Raw genomic sequence first — 18453 nt, 5'->3', positions numbered from 1 at the left:
GACTAATATCTGCTACAGTGTAGGCCACATGTAGCAGTAGATATTACAGCCGATTAAAACACTTTAGTTTTTAAGTTGAAAGCATGTCTGCTCTTTAACGTCTCACAGTATTTCCCCATTTTTCCCAGTCATGCTTCGGCTCAAATCAAGCACTGCTGTTTGCACTTCGGCACAAACATTTTATATTCTGAATATTTGATTTTCTTGAATGAACTGCCAAAACATTTTTCCTAGCAATAAAATTTTGGAAGCAGCCTTGACAAACTGCTGAAACTGAGCCAATCACACAGTGCACTACTTTGTTTACCTTAGTGGGATATGTTAAATAAAAGTAGCCTCTCAATAGCTGCACCTTGAAGCCAAGATAAATCTTGTTGAGATCAAAGCTCAGAGCAGTGGCCAGCTGTCAGCTTTACAGACTTTAATGAGCCTTAAATCATATTTTTTTAGTCAAATAATGAGGCCGAGGGTATACTAGCTTCCAGGCTCTTGTGACAGTCTACACTAGCAACCCTGACATACTGAGTGATGATTAGCTCTAGCATTGTGCAGCGATGACTCATCATTTTACATTTCTTTCTAAAAAAAACCATAGAGGCTCTTTGGATCCTGATACATTGATTTAACACAGATCAAAGCCAATGCAACAGCATGATAACTTTAACGAGAGCTCGATGAAAACCTATGGCCCCCTATAGTGAAATGACATCACTGTACGTTCACTCTGAGACATTTTTGAAGTAGAATAAGCCAAACTATGATCACGAGCCCCTGAGTTAATCTATTACAGCTGTTCTGACTGTTTTAAGGAATAAAAATATCAAAATCAGTAAAGCACCAAGCTTCCTCTTTTGTTTACGGGTGGATTTGATTAACCTGCTCACACTGTAAAAATAAATATCAAAATTAAGCTCTGATCCACCATCTGCTATTTCTCTAGCTTTCCTAAACACAGCAATCTCCTCAATCCCTTATCCCTTCTGACAGGTCTTCTTATCTTCTCCTCTTAATCTGGGAATTAATCAGGGGGACTATGTGACTGCAGTGAGAGCTGCCGTCTCCCAGGGACTGGCTGGAATTTGAAGCTGTGGGTGTGGAAAGTGTTTCTGATGGCTTTCTGCATTCTTCTATTGGAACCACATGTTAGTGGCTCTCAGGAAACTCCGGCACAGACTCAGGGGAAGGCAGCTAATCCGCCCCTGCATCGCCGTCAAACCGAAGCAGGCAAAGACAAAGGGGAGCCAATATATTCCCCCGGAAAGCCACGCACACTCCCGGGGAGTGAGTTCAGCTTGGCGGGGCTTTGTCCCGCAGCGAAACTCTTTTTCCTCAATTCACATTGAGTTCTCAGTCTCACAGTTTGACATGAATGCACTGGCATTTAGTAATTCACACCACATGGGATGTACCGTGCAATTCAATGTTTCCTTGACAATAACGTAAATTGTTTGGGGAGATTTTTCTGAAAACGATTATTAGGACAGCATTCAGGATAATGTGAGTGTATTTCTGTTAGATTCTGCTTGTATGGATGCAGAAGACATTTGACCTTGACCAGCATGCAAAATATGCTGTGAGCCACAGTAATCGACAAACACCTCACATGGTAGGACATGCATGACAAATACATAATCATCTGTGGTTATCTACTTTATTATCAGTAGTGAAGTGTGGTCACCAGGTTAGTTTTTCCATTATGAACCTGCCACTTTCCCCTGATGCATGGAGTGCAACTTGAAGTGAAGCCTAGCGGGCTGCACATTCACTCTGTACACTTTCTGCACAGCAGGAACCTTTTTTCTTCCTCCACAGCCTTTAAAGTATTTTTGCCTCATAACCACATTGCCAGTTATATTTGCATCGCAAGCGTGGCTATTGTTTTGCAAAAGAGTCGTGGCTAAAATAATTATAACTGAGATGGTTTTTGTTCATTTTGAAAAAAGAAAGAAGAAAAAAAAAAGAAAATCCATCTTCCCCAAAATAGTTTGCTGCTGAATAAGACAGTTAAATTTACATGGAGCCCTTTATTACTCACGCACAACACAACAGACATTAAAAGGGATTAATATGATACATTTTTTACATGCTTAAATAATTCTCCTCTTTGGTCTCAGCACTGTGATACAAAACAAGAACTGCAAACGAGAACGTTCGTATTAATAAAGTTGGGTTTTGTGCAAGATTCTCAAGTTGGCCTTGTTGTTTGCAAAATGCCTGTTCCAACAGTTCTGCATAGCAACACGTCTCTAAGTTGATTTATATAAACGTTTGGAGGAAATATTCGAGTCAAATCCACAAATGTACATCTGGGATCATGTATGGGTGACGACTGTAATATGCTGCGGCTCAGTCAGTGCATAATGGCGAGCTGGCGTTATTATGGTCATGTTGGCCAGGAGAGGATGCTGCCTGGTTCTTTGGCTTTCATCCTCAGTGCCACCAGGCCTGTTGGCTTGTATTCGGTCTCGGGGCCCTCGATGGAAGCTGACCCGAGGCCTCCTGGGAAGCCGTGGAGAGAATAGAGGCTGTTGATGCCTGGATGGTGAGGCGGGTGATGGTGATGGTGCGGGTGGCTGGAGGATGTGGGCATGCCCATGAAGCCCTGCAGATTACTGTGGGGGTGAGGGTACGGACTCATGCAGGATGAGGAGATAGAGTCAGCCCCTAGGACGCAGCCTGCACCCGAACTGCCGCCTCCTCCTGAAGCTGCCCCCGGCCACAGATTACCCTGCATCTGGATAGGATGAGATTTAGAATGATATCAGCAAAAGTTTTAATATTGTTCAGTCCTGTACAGTGAAAAAAAAAGCAATCTCTCAGCAGGTTTTATGATGTTAAGTTTACTACTACAACATGCATGCCATGTGACAGCTACATTGGCCTACCTGGTATGCGTCATGGCGAGGAAGAAGAGAAATGTCATATGTAGCAGCAAAATGGTTGCGAACCTCCTGGATCTTCCCATAGCGTTCTCGTTTCCTCCATTTGGCTCTGCGATTTTGGAACCAAACCTTTTAAAAATAAAATATATTATAACACAAAATAGTATAACAGTAAATTTCCAGAAGACAACTTTTCGTTAGGGCATCATACTTTCTTCTGATTAAAATAAAAAAGGTGTCAACTGCGATGGAGTTGCCCTGGCATACCTGAACCCGAGCCTCGGTGAGCTCCGTCCTCAACGCCAGCTGCTCCCGGGCGTACACGTCGGGGTAGTGTGTCTTTTGAAACACTTTCTCCAGCTCCTCCAGTTGAAATGTGCTGAAGGTCGTGCGATTACGTCGCTTCTTGTTTTTGCCAGATAAGTCAATGGAGTCAGCGATAGAATCTCCTTGTAAACCACCGCCTGGCTCTTTGAGCTTGCCACAACAGTCCGTGACAATCCCAGGATAGCCCATGGTTTTTGGAGTGCCTTTGTCCCGAACTGAAGCAAGGCAGGAAAACGCAAAAGTTACACATCCACTAAACAAAAATATAAAATCTGTTTTTTTTCTAAGTCCATCTGCATCAATATATACACTGAAATTTAATCATTTGAGACTATCATTGCCTGAAGATACAGCTTAAATGACTTTTTATCGAATGCCAAATTTGATTTAGATTTTATAATTGTTTAAGTAACGAATGATCTGTTTTGTTTGTCTTGCTGCTGCTCATTTTGATTTTGTGTACTTTCCTTTTTCTTATCACATAGTTCATACAAAGCTGCTGAAAGGTTTGTCAGAAATAGAGATGAGCAGTCCTTTTGAAACCAGCACAGCTCACCTGGAAACAGCTTTGGCCCACATGGGCACATTTTAAAACCAACACACTGCAGTTAAAATAAACACAAATTGTGTATCACATCAAAAGTTTTGTTTGTGATGTATGTGACTATTTTCTCAGTTTGATTCCCAAATTATACTAAAAACCGTGAGCCGCCAGAGAAAATGCACAAGCAACACAAATTCAAATTTACTCCGATTAGCCAGACAAGTCATATTTAGGTAGAAAATACTCAAAAAGCTGGCGAAACTTTAACCTGCTGATTTAAATATGCAGAACAAAGGGCATTTTCAAGGTCGCCTACACTTGATAGGAACTTGTTGAAATATGTCACAAATATCTGAAGAGGGGAATTAAGTGTTATTTATACAGCAGCAATACACAGCAACAGTCCCGTCCAGGCTCTTTACATTGGATGCAGAGAAAGTCTAAGAGAAACACAATTTTTTTTATCTGTTAAAGCACATGATTGTTTTGGACTAATTCTATATATTCTGCCATTTACATTCAGGAGTGAGGGGAAATCTCAAAGCGTTACTTTCCTTCCTGTTAACAGACCATGGAAAGGCCTCCTCCTGCAGAGTTTGGATGTTGTTGTCCAAGTTCATTATGTTTAACCCTGAGCTACGAAACAAAACCACTTTCCATCTTTCAGGGGGCACTCACTCGCTCTGGGCAGCTGAAACACTACTTTGCTGTGCTCTTAATTCAATATAGGGCCCAACAGAGAACACTCTTTATTGCAACATTAATTTCCTCAAGTCCATTAGTTCCAACCTTACACCACATGCTGAAAATATACTCAACTGCAGGAAAAAAAAGGGGGGCATTGAGCTTTTACCTTGTCAAGCACCCATATCCGCTATGACTATACTCAAGTGTAATTGGAGATCTATATGAAATGCAGGAAAAGGCAAAAAGGAGATAAGTTCAAAATGAAAAGGCAGGAACATCATGCTGCGAGCACGATGAGCTATTGTTTTGCGACTGTGGAAATTTAAATGGCATTTTTTCCAGGCATCTTGCTATGGATTTTAATGTTTTAAATTTGGACAAAATGTTACTCCGAGGTTTTAAAATATTCTGAATTTGTTCAGTTCTGAATAAAGAATATTTATGAGCCGTGATTTGTGTAGTAAGTTATTATAGCACATAGTATCTGTGGAGTATAAGAAGGTTAAACATGATTGCAAAAAAATGAAGGTATGTGTGGCATATTTCTGAGGTGTAAAATAGGAATAATAAAAGAAATATTAAGCCTGTGCATGCAGTTTATCTAAAAAACTCAACTGTGGCAGCTACGCTACAGTCACAAACACAAACAAACAGACGTAAAGAAAATGAGTATAATAAATACAAAAACAACGTGCAATCATTAAAACTGAATTTTTCTCTTTTCACCAAAAGGATTTACATCTTCCCAAATAACAAATGAAAGAAAGAAAAGCAAAAAGAAAGGACTGCTTTTGCATTTCAGAATCGTTGGGTTTTTCTATATAGTATTTTAAATTTTTAATCTTTTAGTGTCCGACGATAAAGCTTGTTGTGAACCGATGCCACAGATCGGCTAATCACCATAACTGAGTTAAAATCTGACCGTTCTAATTTTTTTTCAACTTTTATAGTAAAATATAGCTGATTGCGAAAAACTAGAAAATATTGCAAACCGATGTAAAAAGGGTTTTTTTGCGTTAAACTTTCTTCTCACTGCAGACGAAACAGGAAGACTCGTCTGCTTTTGAAAGTTTAAAAGAGAAAACGTAAGAACACACGCGCGCGCGCACGTGTTCTGCACGTACATGCGCTGGTTTGCACACTCGCACCAATAAGCATTAAACTGCAAAATAAATCAAACTAAGTAAATAGTTATGCGTGGAAATCTTGCGCATGTCTGTGTGTGCGCACGAGATAAAGACAGAAAAGGAAAAGGGGACGCACGCACACCTCATTTTCCTTGAGCAAGAATTAAAATAAAAGTTAATTTCGAAAGAAGCCGGCTGATATTATCGTGTTATCATAAGTAATTGTGCAAAAGAAAATTTAATGAATGTGTTCGCTGTCTTTGGCATTAACTTGAATGAAACTAATGTATATTATTCCGGACACTGATATAACAAGAAGCTTATCGGGGCTGATATCCTCTGCTGCTTTGCAGAATCATCAGCACCAATAAACAAGTGAAAGACCACATAATTTCTTCAGGCTTCAGTTCAACATATACAGCGGTTGCTTTCCTTCCCAAGATGGACATTTGTGGGCGATCGTGTCAGACATTTGTGCAACTCCGTGCTTGCAAAACAAAGTCAGTTCTGTTTTGTGTGACCAAAAAGTCTGCAAAAGAAGGAGAAACTGAAAGCGTGAGCGTCTGCAAAAACACAGAGATACCAAGCTGACTGCTGGCCTGAAAAGAAGAGTAGTAGTCTAATGACACACCCAACTTGCTGTTAGGCTGACCTTTAACCTCTGTAACTTCACATCAAGGACCGTTAAGTGAAAAAAGAAAACTTGGTGACATTTTTATTGCAACCACACTTTTCTTTGCATAAATGCACTTTTGTTTTATTTTTATTACTATATGAAAAATACACAAAATGCAGCATACTAAAAACAATTTGTAAAAAGGATCCATTGAATTGAATAACCAGAAAAAAAAGTGTAAAATGATTTCCATATTTGATTTTCCCCATTTACTTATTTTTTTCAACCAGTTGCCAAGTGAATGATGGCGAGCATTTTCTTTAGAAAAACCTAAGTTACAAAAAATTTAAAAAGGGGGTGGGGCAAATCAAACGTAAAGTACTTTTAATGATTCTTATTTGACCAAAGCCCGCTATCAAGCTACTGCACTTTGTTTTAGTTAAAGCTGAGATAGTTAAGACGCGGCTAATTCCAGTAAATGTTCACTTTTAATTGTAGTAGAGGTAGGGATGTAACTCCTACTGCCACTTTCTGTCTTAACTCAAAAACTCTTTAACTCACCGTCCGTGTTGTTCTCATAAAACGACGGTTTGCCGCTTATTGCCACCCCTTTCTGGTCCTGGTTGATGCTGTCCAAGAACTTGCTGTGTTTGGACGGTGAACCGGTCGGGTTCGCTGGAGAAACGCCGTGCGTAAAGTCCACCGCAGCATCACCAAACCTCCCCATTGCGGTCGCGTAGAGATCCCCTCTCAGGCTGAGACGGTGTGGAAGAGGAGGCGGAGGAAGGTGCGATTTCTGGAGCTCATCGCAGGGGAGAAAGGAGCTGGAGCCGCCGTGCTCGAGTCCCGGAGAGTTTGTTGGCGTCCTCCTGCTGGTCTGCGAAGAGAAAGGCAAACAGCTCTCCGTCTCCATCTTACAGGTCCAGCAGGCTGCGTCGACAACAGCAACTGGGTGCCGTTAACGTGGGCGCCCGAGTGAGAGATTTTTTTTCTCCTCTATGTTCATGTCAAGTGGGTGGGATTTAACAGATCAGAAACAAAGACCCGTGAAACCGGGACTGATCGCGCGCCCGCGCACGTGTGTGTGTGTGTATGTGTGTGTGCGAGAGACAGACAGAGAGAGAGAGAGAGAGAAGGAGCGAGGTAGGGGGAGAGAGAGAGCGTTTCTCCACAAGTCTGACATAATCCGCCAAAAATTCAATCACGTGTGGTTTCTGTCCTTCCAATTAAGCATTTAATTTCTGTTTCATATACTGTTACGATCCTAATCACGAAATCAAGCGAGACAGGAGAGGCAGGCATCAGACGGCGCAGTTTACGCACAGAAAAGTGACAAGATAAAAAATAATAATAATAACGATAAAAATGGCGGATACCATAACTCTGCCCGTTAGTTCTTTATTTCATTGAACTTAATTTTTTTTCATTCTAATATATATGTTATATGCATTAAAATTATATATATTATAATTCTGATCTATATGAAAAACAGGTATGAAGTATTGAATACGTAGCAACGTTATTTTTATTATTATTTCTTGTACATCCTATTGATGATACATATATAACCTTGTCCTGTGACCAGAAAAGGTGACATATATATATATATATATATATATATATATATATATATATATATATATATATATATATTTTTTTTTTTTTATTTTTTTTTAATAAAAGAAAAAATAGTATTCGCTGTTTTGTGACATTTATTTGTGATATTAAAATGACTTTTGACAAATGGGGAAAAGCCCCAGTGTTGCTCTTGGTGTCTGCGGTGTCCATTCAAATGAATTCCGACATCGCTGGGACGATAAAATTGTTATAAATGATCAAATAAGGTGATTAATGATAAAACATTAAAAGTGGTTTTTTTCCCCACTGTGATAACATTTTTTTTGTTTTGTTTGTTTTCTTTTGATTTCTTTTGTTTTTGCTTTTTTTTTTTTTTTAATAGATCATGAAAATTATATTTCATGATCGTATGTTCGTTAAAAATACGCCGTCAGTGACTAAAAAATGTTATAAATATATATTAAAGAGTACATATCCTTCCCAGGAGCTCGTTTGTAAAGGACGAGATTTTAGAGGCGGTATGAAATGTTTTTTTTTTAACCGCAAGAACATTTCTAATCCAAATGTGAGTAGGAAAAAAAACCTCAATAAGCAGCCATCTCTGAAACCCAATAATCGGCCGAAATATCGGTAATTGTTACCGTAGAAGTCAGACAGATTAAATGCAAAAGTTTGTTGCATGTGCATGAGTCATGTGTCTTCAGTGTGTCGTTCTCCTCTAAACTCTGATGCCGAGTTCATGCGGCTGTGCTAAATAATAGTGAAAGAAATAATAAAAACAAAACAATAGTTATGAGGCTCATAACATTTCCCTGCTGACACACAGTTTTAATTATGTTATTTTATTCTTAGATTGTGCCTTTTTTTCTTCCTTTTGTCCTGTTAACTACGTGACATCGGCTTTAATAAGAGTCTTCTACTATAAAACAGCGATATCAAAAATAAGGTCATAAAATTATATTTTGTGCACTAGATCAATGTTTCATTTTTGCTCTTTAGATGAAAACATCCTCAGAAACAGACTCAGCATTAACTGAAAAGGCTTTTTGATTAACACCTTATCTCTGATCTAGACAAACCTCATGTAAACACTGTGCACTTACCGGGTTCTGCCATGGTGCTGCTGGGTTTGGGGACATCTCTCTGGATACCTGAGGCCTCACACGGCTCCGGTGATGGACAAGTGCGTAAACAAGGGTCCATTTGGCCAGAGAGGCCACATGAGCTTCCTACAATTCCAGTTTATGCTCTTCAGTATCGTCGTATCCACCTTCCATGCGGCTGAGTGTGGGGAATTCTCTGCAGAAAGAAATTTTCCTCACAAAGTGAGCTACAAAAAAACTTAAAGAAATCTGAGAAAACTTGCAATTCTTTCTATAAAAAGAAATAAAACAAAAAACAAATCCGCCAAATGAATCAATGAGAAATATATTAATAACAATCACTGTCCATTATGGAGTGAGCAGATGATAAAAAAATAGCTTCCTCCTTTACCCGTTCTCTCACAAAAAGTGTGTTTCTGGAATAAAACAAAACTTTTTCTGGACTCGAATCTCGAAGACAATGCTGCTCGTATTAAAGAGAAGAGCCCCTTAAAGTTTAAAATGATTAGTGACCTTACATATAAGGCATAATGACATTTATGAGTAACATGACTTAGATTAACATGTGTGGGTCAGTTGAGTTGTCATGTTAATCACAACCACAGTGCCACCTTTTATCCTCCCACACTCTACGTGTGTTCCTCCTCATAAATTTAAGCTTCGGTGTAGTTGCCTACTTGTCTGGCTGACCACCATTAAAAACCTCTCGACACCGTTAGAGGTGTACAAGTTTTAAGATGTACACATTGCAGCCACGTATATATGCTCCTCAAATCTCATGACAAGCGTGCCCTCAGCGGCCCGAGGCAGCAGAGCACTCTTTCACAGACCCAGCGGAGTAAATGCATTCCAGAAATGTGGGCAAGAGGAAGAAGGACCATGCTATGATCTCTGAGCTGCCCCAGGTTACAGTGTTTATATGAATATTGCATCAAGAGAGCACAAGATGCAGTGGATTGTGCGGGTATGTTAGAGTTGTTGAGGAATCAAGGTCTTCTTTAGGTCTATATAAATTCATGTGTGCTGTGGCTCGGCTAATCAATCTCGGTGTTGAGGAGGATCCATCCATTCAAGAACTTAAAGCTCCTACTTTTAGACTAAAATCGATGTTGAAATTCCAGCCTTAAACCAAGTAATGTATTTTTCCATTATTAAACGAGCACATTATGTGCAAATCTGAGTAAATCAGACAGATATGTATGTTTGTAAGTATGTGTTGGTTAAAAACACTGAAAAAGCAGAAAATAGCATCAACTCTCCTGGTATATGACATGACCAGCGCCGCTCACTACTCCCTGCGGTCTTAAACCCTTGTCCTCCAAGTCTGTCCTGGGCATGACCCTGTACAGGAAATCAGTTCAGCCTGTTGGGAGTCCTACAACCCCCCCACCACCACCACACCACCACCCCAACCTCCTTCCACTGCCTCCCCTGCTCTGGGCACAGACAGATAGGATAAAGGTGACCCTGCACTCTCACTGCACACTGTGCAGCCCTCAAGCTAAAGTCACTTCCACGTCTACAGGGCGACCTGTGAAACCTTACATCCTCTCACTTACACACACACACACACACACACACACACACACACACACACACACACACACACACACACACACACTTTAATAGTCTGCTGAGCAAAATATTCAGGCTCTATCAGTGCAATATGAAGGTGAATACAGTTTGTCACATGTGATCTAGTCTTTCTCAGTAACCCCCCCCAAACACCCAGACACACACACACACACACACACACACACAAACACACCCCATCCCACCCCAAAAGCAAGCAAGAAGATGGAGGGGTTGCTGCGATCCACCTGCCACATGGACACCATCACAGACTGCCAGCTAGAATGAAGTACAGCTTTGGCTGTCTTTGTCCGGGTATCAGTGCCTGGGGCCTTTCCTCTCACGTTCAGGGTGGCGATTCAACCTGAGGTTTGCATTAGAATAGGAGAAGGATTGCTAATTTAATTAGGCACCATGAATGCACAGAGATGATCCCATATGCAGAGCCGGGGCTCCTCTCGGAGGCCTCCCTCACATCCTCCAGTCTATGTCCAGAAGCTGTAGAGCCAGCTGAGGCTGAGATTGACAGCTGCCGACCTCGGGGTCAGTTGGCTAGAGAGGTGCATTATGGGAAGCTAAAGCTTAAGTTGGTCTGCTGTAGTGGTGCTTGTTTGGGGAGTGGGGGGGGGAAGGAAAATGGGAAGTAGGACTGCTGTCCTCTCTCTGACCTCATACAAGGCGTCATAGTGCACACTGGAACCCAGTGAGCGTTAGCAGCAAAAAGGACCCACAGCCACAACACACAGTAGAAGACCTGTCCACATCAGTGATGAAGGGACACAGACTTACACGGACAAATCAACTATAGATGTTTTGTTTTTGTTTTTTCTGATTATTTGATTGCATGAAACAAAACTATTTTCCATAGAACTTTGCAGGAGCATAAATCGCTGAACAGAAACGTTTTTCCATACGTCTCCGCTACAAAGATCACCTCATACTAAACTGCTCAGTCAGCCCCCTGATGATTTTCAAACCAGAAGACACCGTGTGACAGTCTGCACTGACAAAGAGTGCAACATTTCAGAACTAATTAGAATGGATGAGTCATTAATATGACTAATTTATCAATCAATCAATACATAAATAAACAAAATAAAAAGACGTTGCAATATCTGCTCAGTGCAGTTCTCTCTGTGTTTTAGAAATGAGGGATTTCTTGATTAAAATTCAAAGGCAGAACTACCATAAAGGTGCATATACCACAGCAATACTAAAGTTTATGAAAATTGTCAGTTCTGTCAGTTTAAAATAATAATAATCACGATGAGAACTTTTATGTTATACATTTTTAGCTTTTTGGCGCAAATGCACAAAGGAACCAGTCTCTAACAGGCCTAGTTGAACCAAAAATCATTGATGTTATCTGAAACATTTGCAGCTGAAGGGTGCAGTCATACAATAAGCTAAAGGCCCCTTGCGGGCGTTAGCTTCAACTCTAACGTCTCAGCTCTTTAAAAGGAGCATTTAACATCCTCTCTATCGGCCATGAATGAGGAGGCTCGCTCTGCACAGTAGCGCAGACACAGAAACGCTGTGTGTCCGGCAACATGTCGTTATGAAAGCGCAGTCTGTCGTGATAAAAGCCTGCATGCTCTGAGTGGCTTAATGAAGGACAGACCGGTGCAGCCTCACTCCGCACAATCTCCAGGAATCCGTAAACATGCACCTCAGCGAAACCATCTGGATGTATCGGCAAGGCCTCGATACAGCGGACACACGCCAGAGCCAAAAATAAATAATCCCTAAATGCGTTTAAAAGCAGGCTGGGGACTTTTGGCAAAGCGGCTCTGATAGGCGGTGACGCATGCGTAACGGAGACTGAAAAATAGCCCGCAATTTCCCGTAAAACAAATCTGGGTCGTTTGTCAAGTGTCAATTTATGAAGCCGCATATCAATTTTTATTTTTATGATTTAAATGGATACTTTGCTACTCTCAGCTGGTCCATTTCCCCCGAATGAAGTCAAACATAAACTAGCAGACAATCAACGTCGCAGGTTTAAATAAGCATGGATTAGAAATGGTCAATAAGGCTGTTTCCTTGATGTCGATGGATTTTTCTGTAGGAGATTTGCGTCTGATATTTGTTTGCTTTGACCACTGGACAAGTTTTTTTGAGTTAGCTTTTTTTTTTTTTGAGGTAATGGTTTATTTCTGGGGGAAATATATAATATAGGCCCAACATTGGACAGATTGCTCCTAAGCGCTGCTCTTGAGGTGAGTAGCCCAAATTTGATTGATGCTGGTTTAAATCTACCCACGACCAGAGTCTCGGAATTGAATTAGATGTGGTGACCAGCAATGAACCGCACGGACCGGAGATCATGGGATTTTCATTATCCAGTGCTAGAAAACAGGAACCTCCCCAGGTTCTCCTGTCCTGCAGACACTGCGGGTTTCCGGTGAGATGGTTAATAAAAAGGTCCAGATAACCGGTGCTGCTAAGTCTGGAAATGGATAAACAGCACGCAGAAAGCAATGTCAAGTAGGCTCTAACACGAGTTTCAAAAATATGTAGGTCTAAATAAAATAGTTTTTAAAATGCATATGCAAAACCTGACGATGACAAACGGAAGCATAAACATGTGACATTGAAATAAAATCGCTGCTTTAATACAGAACTCCAAAATTGATTTTTAGAGACGTTTTTTATATTCATCATTTCTTTGAAGAAGCCATTAAAACGTATTTTCTCACGTGTACAAACGTCTGCTTTAGATATTAAAAAAATATTTATGGTATAAGTTGTATTTTTAAAAGAAAATCGGTAATAGAAAGAAGAAAACGGTTTATTTTTTTTCCTTTTTTAAAAACACGTTTTCGTTGCGCAATAATGAATTGTAACATAATCAAAGAAATACAATTTATTTCTATTTGTTTATTGAGTTCGATTTTTGTAAAGAAGTAGAATAATATATATGTAAAAAATGCCAAATACATTTCAACGAACGAATCAGATATTTACACTGTGACGCTGAAATTTAGTGACATTAATTATGAACTGCACGAAAAGAAAATAGAAGTTATTCTGCAACCACTTGATGGTCAAGTGTGTGCAGATTAAAACATCGAAAACATGTCTTATTATTTATTACATAATTTTTAAATTTAAATCAATATAACAGATTTGCAGCTCTATTTGACGGAGAACGTCAAATAGCTGCGTTGTTGAGTTAATGTTCCTCGTCTCATCTTCTTCTTCTTCTTTTTCAAGATCGCAGCTTCCATTTTACCGTGTGACAGTCTGTATGATTTGTCTGGCACTGGCACAGATAAACAGACGCACACAGGTCTGTAATCCTGAGGCTCCAGACAGGACCTGCGGGTTTGGCAGCGGCTTCCGTCTCCAACGCATCAAATGAGAAAACTCCTGACGCACAGGAGGTCTCCGGTAGCCCAAAACCTTTCAGCTATATATTCTTGACAAATACTTGTAAAAGTCTCCAGAAGAAGAACAATTTTTTTTTTTTAAATTTGTACTTTTTTCACGGAGTGTCTCTCAATAAATCAGCCTGTTTGGGGAGTTCAGGGAAGGGTTGACAGCTGCAAAAATGATAACCAGTTAAACGTGATAATATTTCTCTGTTGCTGTGATAGACTATAATAGCAGACTTAAAGAGGTGATAGATAGATAGATAGGAATTGTTGCCTGATAATAAACATTCAAATTGATAAAAAATAAAAAAAACACATTTTTTATCAATTTTTTCATGTAACCTTTTTTTTTTAATCAATTCATAATAATCACATTAGAGAGCACAGATCGCTGCCTTGATGAAATATATATATTATACTGATGAAATATTGATGAAAATATAGTTCTGATTCAAATCAGAAAACAATCAGTTCCTATCTGCTGAATTCCAAACCCCCTGGTGCAGCACAGCCCTTTGTTCCTGTCCAATCAGATACAGCTGTACAAGCCAAACTCCACAGGGATAGCGGAGGTCAAGCTCCCAGCGGATGCTCTGGCCCATCCTGCTACTGGTGCCCCGAGGGCCTGGGCACAGTGCACGACCCCCAAGACAGCCACCCAGACACACCATTCAACCACTGAGTTCATTGAAGCCAACATGGTGGCTCAGCTCTGACTCAAACACTTCACATTTGCTTTTATTGTGAGTCAGAAGATGCTGCAGATCAACATCCATGACATGCAGTGGACACAGAGATTCACACTTTTACATTTTCCCTTCTCCAACCTGGAAAAGATTACTTAAGACGGGATCTTTTTCCATAAATGCACAAAGTCGTCACTGTGTGACCTGAAAGGCTTCACGCAGGTGAAAGTGTTCCAGTTTTTTTCTCAACAGATGGCTTCCAGAGAAGGATGAGTCGGTAAATGAAAAGAACTGTGACACATCTGAATCAGACTGTCACAGCTCTGCTGGGGAAGAACAGACCAGCGTGGCAAATTAGACTGAGTGGAGTTCCACCAAAAAGGACATCTGAGAATTCTGCCTGTTTATAAAGAGAAAAAGCAAATGACCTTGGGGGCTGAAGTGGCTGCATAGAAAATAAACTGTTTGGAATTACTCTGCACATTGAGGAATAGAAAGCAGCTGCAAAAATCTGAACTTACTCACTTGATTTCTCAGTGATTTGGAAAAGCTTTCAGCGGGCATATTACACTAACCTCTAGGCTTAAAGTGCAAAAGCATGAATCGTAATGTTTTCAACATGTTCTCCACATTCTTAAAGCATATAAATTGTGCTGCTGGTGTTCCGAGCTATGCTCAAATAGGGTTTTTTTGCATCGAAATGTAGGGAAACAGCCCTGCTACAGACAAAAATAAAATAAAACTAGCTTGTTGCAAACTCAGATAAGTTGAGTTACGTGACAATGGAGCAGCAAAGTTTAAGGGGTTTAGGTAATGGTAATGAAAGCTGCCGTGGGTGAGTGGTGCTCGAGCAGTCCAGTGAATGACACACTGGAGGCTACGCTTGCACCAAGTTTCAGAAAATCTAATTTATGGCCACTTCGCAGCAGCTGGATTTGCACTTCCGACCAGGGGATACTATTACCAAACACCACGGAGAAGGCTGATGGATATGCAGGGCGTTGGAGTCTTGGTCTTGTTATTTTGCCTTTTTCTGACACACTAATACACTGTATATTTACAGAGACGTTCACTCAAGCAGATATGCGCTCACAAAAGTGCACGCTCGTCTAAAGGTTATCACACCTCAACATATTGTGTGCCCTTGATTTGATTTGAATTTTTCCCATTAAATATCCTTGCTCTTACTTTCCCCACTATGTGTAATTAAATTCTCAGTAAGTGGGTGGCACTGAAAAGGAAATAGCACATATTTATATGCAACGTGTCTCACTGAGTAATTTAGAACTAAGTAACCTAGAAAGACTTAAAGCCTGACAGCTACAACATTAGTAACACTTAGATCTGTGCTCTGGGGCTACCCTAATGTCTATAAATTGAAGACTGACTTTGAAGTCTGAAACGTACTAAAAACTATCACTGTTTAGTGCTATTTGGTGAAGAATCCGATCTTTTTCCCTTCCTCCATTCATTATTCAGGGAAATTTGACAGTGCTGATTATAGGTATGAGTACTTTTTAGTCCAGTCCATAAAATATTGACTCTGTGCACAGAAAAGTAAGGATTTTAAGCCCTGCCATGGAAAGTCTAGTCAGCTGTGACCATAATTATTCCCCAAGATCCACCGGTCACTGCCTCTGTGAGAGTGTAATCTTACAATAGACCTTTCTACGTTTGACAGTGTTGTTCTCCAAGAATAATTATGTATCACCGACACTAAATTTATTATCCGATGTGCTGAGGTTTATAAGTTTGTTGATCAGATAATCCCCAAAAAGACATGTACAGTCATTTAGTCTCAAATTTCAAATGTTCAAACAATTTCACTCCTCAAAGCAACAGTTGTTGCAGTTTTGGACTGGTTAATCCTCGGTGTCTTCAGTGGTACTTTTAGTCTGATGGTTTGTTGGTGTAGCGTGGAAAACAAACCCGCTACACTACATATTTGTCAAAGGTCATTTGACGAATGCTAGGCTAGTGGAAATGGCCACTATGCTCTCGGTTTGGAGACCTGACAATGAACTCGGAAAGGTCAACCACCCCCCAGACTGCTTCCCCTCTGGCCTCCAGTCTCCACTATCCAGTCATTGCCTGGGGACCAATCACCCCGGCTGCCCTCTCTGTCTCTCTTTCCCCCTTTCCCTTCTTGTTCGCTATCTGTCTCCCTCACTCTCACTCTTGCAGTCCCTCTTTCTCTCATTTTCTCTCTCTCCAGGCTCTCTTCACTTAGTCCTTTCAAGAGCTCCCTGTGTCACCAGACTGATTAAAACAAACACTGACCCTATTTTGCTATCTAATCCAATTGTGCTCTTTTTCTTCTCACCGGCCCTGGAGCACGCAGAGTATTAAGTGTCCTGGGAGCCACAGGGCCCCCTTCTGTGACTGATCTTAGATTTCAAACACTCAGGAACATCACATATGGTGGGCAAAGAGTAAATAAAGTCTTATTAAAATCAATTTTAGCACTCGTGCAAACAGGATTTCGCGTGTATCTTGAGTAGGATTCTTCAATTGTTGTCGTTGGTGAAACTGTGCCTGACTGTATACATTTGGATAGTTAGTTGTGAACTGAGGTAAAAGTAATGAGCTTCAAGCCTTGGTTTGAGCCCTGCTGGTGAGGTTTGTTGAGAAAAGACTGCTGCTTATTGTTTTATTAATAAGGGCATGTTGGTCTCAGGTCAGGGCTTTACCTTTGACCCTAAGGAAAAGACTACAGAGAACCAGCTTTTGAGAGTCAAACAGGCCACTGTGCTTATTGAAGTCTGTGTGTGTCCACGAGCTTTAACAAACCATTACATTTTTAGGACACTATTAATTCTTATTGCCTTACTTCTAGGACTTCATGTATAAATTTGCTACTTGTCCTGTCGAGTTCCTCGCTCTTTAACTGTGGTGTCAGAAAATATTTCTTGCACATGAAAGCCATTTGACTTTTTTTTAGTTAAATTAATTTTATGCTATAGAGACAGCCTATGAGTGTTGTTTGTTTTGTTTGGCTAGCTTCAGCACTATTGTAGATATTAGATATCGCTGTGGATTTTAATCATCATGCTCTGAAACACAAAACGAGTCTTCGCAGTCGGCCTGAGCATTAAGAGCCACGTCGCAGTAAAGTAAAACAGGGTTTATGTGCATGGAAATGCTGCGGGATGACGGTAGTCCATCTCACGGAGCAGCATACGGCTTGTCTCCAACTGTTGGGAGCCGGCAGCAACATGCTGACACTTTAAAATGGGTGGACTCTCAAGCTTCAATTTCATTACATCAGATCATCATCCACAGTGACATTAATGATACCATCTAGTGGCGATCAACAGTTATGTCAACTATAATTTAATGTCTTTTCATTTCACCGTTCATTCTGTGCTTGAGGGCTAACATAAGGTACTGCACTTTACCTTAGTTTAGAATATAAACATTGGACTTTTGAGTTTATTGCATTGATTCAGGAGCTTTACTTAGACATTACATTACATATTAAAAGGTTACATGGCTTAATGCTTCACAATGACTCTTTTCTGAAATATGTTTAGTCTCACTGGTAATGTTTTATTACGTTTTCAGATCAGCCCTGTTACTAGTAATGAAGTGATTTTTTTTAAATCACTCTACTGTATCTTTATTTTGTGTCTTTTACACATTCGTATCCAGTAAATATGTATAACATAGTTGTGTTAAATGTTAAACACAGAATGTGCCTTTACACACTTAAGTAACGATGAAATTATATCATCAAAATTCTGCAACTCCAAATTATTTTTGCTCTTAAGGTTGGCTCATATATCGAGAGCTGAGAGTGTAACAAGCAGGCAGCCAGACAAATGGCCTGTCAAACAGGCACCTTCACTGTATGGAAACCAGCTTTGATTATAGCCAGAAAGTCTTTCGTGGGCTTTGTGAATTATGGCCAATTACCTTTACTCTCTTATAATAATCATTTGTTTTCCCTACTGT

General features: G+C 40.3%; 1 protein-coding gene across 1 annotated transcript; it reads right to left on the bottom strand.

Annotated features, from left to right (window-relative positions):
* Positions 1-1416: 1416 nt before the first annotated feature.
* Positions 1417-7280, bottom strand: alx3 (ALX homeobox 3). The gene is made up of 4 exons (XM_085145722.1): positions 6745-7280; positions 3150-3424; positions 2886-3011; positions 1417-2734 (listed from the first exon to the last, which is right to left on the bottom strand). The coding sequence occupies exons 1-4, from the start codon at positions 7094-7096 to the stop codon at positions 2384-2386; spliced, it is 1104 nt and encodes a 367-aa protein (XP_085001848.1). The 5' UTR covers positions 7097-7280; the 3' UTR covers positions 1417-2383.
* Between the last annotated feature and the right edge of the window lie 11173 nt (positions 7281-18453).

This window comes from Neolamprologus multifasciatus, chromosome 20, assembly GCF_963576455.1.
Source record: "Neolamprologus multifasciatus chromosome 20, fNeoMul1.2, whole genome shotgun sequence".
Taxonomy (NCBI): domain Eukaryota; kingdom Metazoa; phylum Chordata; class Actinopteri; order Cichliformes; family Cichlidae; genus Neolamprologus; species Neolamprologus multifasciatus.
The sequence above is the reverse complement of the archived record's forward strand: the minus strand, read 5'-3'. Positions and strand labels throughout refer to the sequence as shown.

Excerpts from the sequence above, each read along its gene's own strand:
- alx3 (XM_085145722.1), bottom strand. The coding sequence starts at position 7,096 with ATGGAGACGGAGAGCTGTTTGCCTTTCTCTTCGCAGACCAGCAGGAGG. Across the intron at positions 3,425-6,744 it reads TTATGAGAACAACACGGACG|TTCGGGACAAAGGCACTCCA; the intron begins GTGAGTTAAAGA and ends GCCTTGCTTCAG. Across the intron at positions 2,735-2,885 it reads CTCGCCATGACGCATACCAG|ATGCAGGGTAATCTGTGGCC; the intron begins GTAGGCCAATGT and ends CATCCTATCCAG.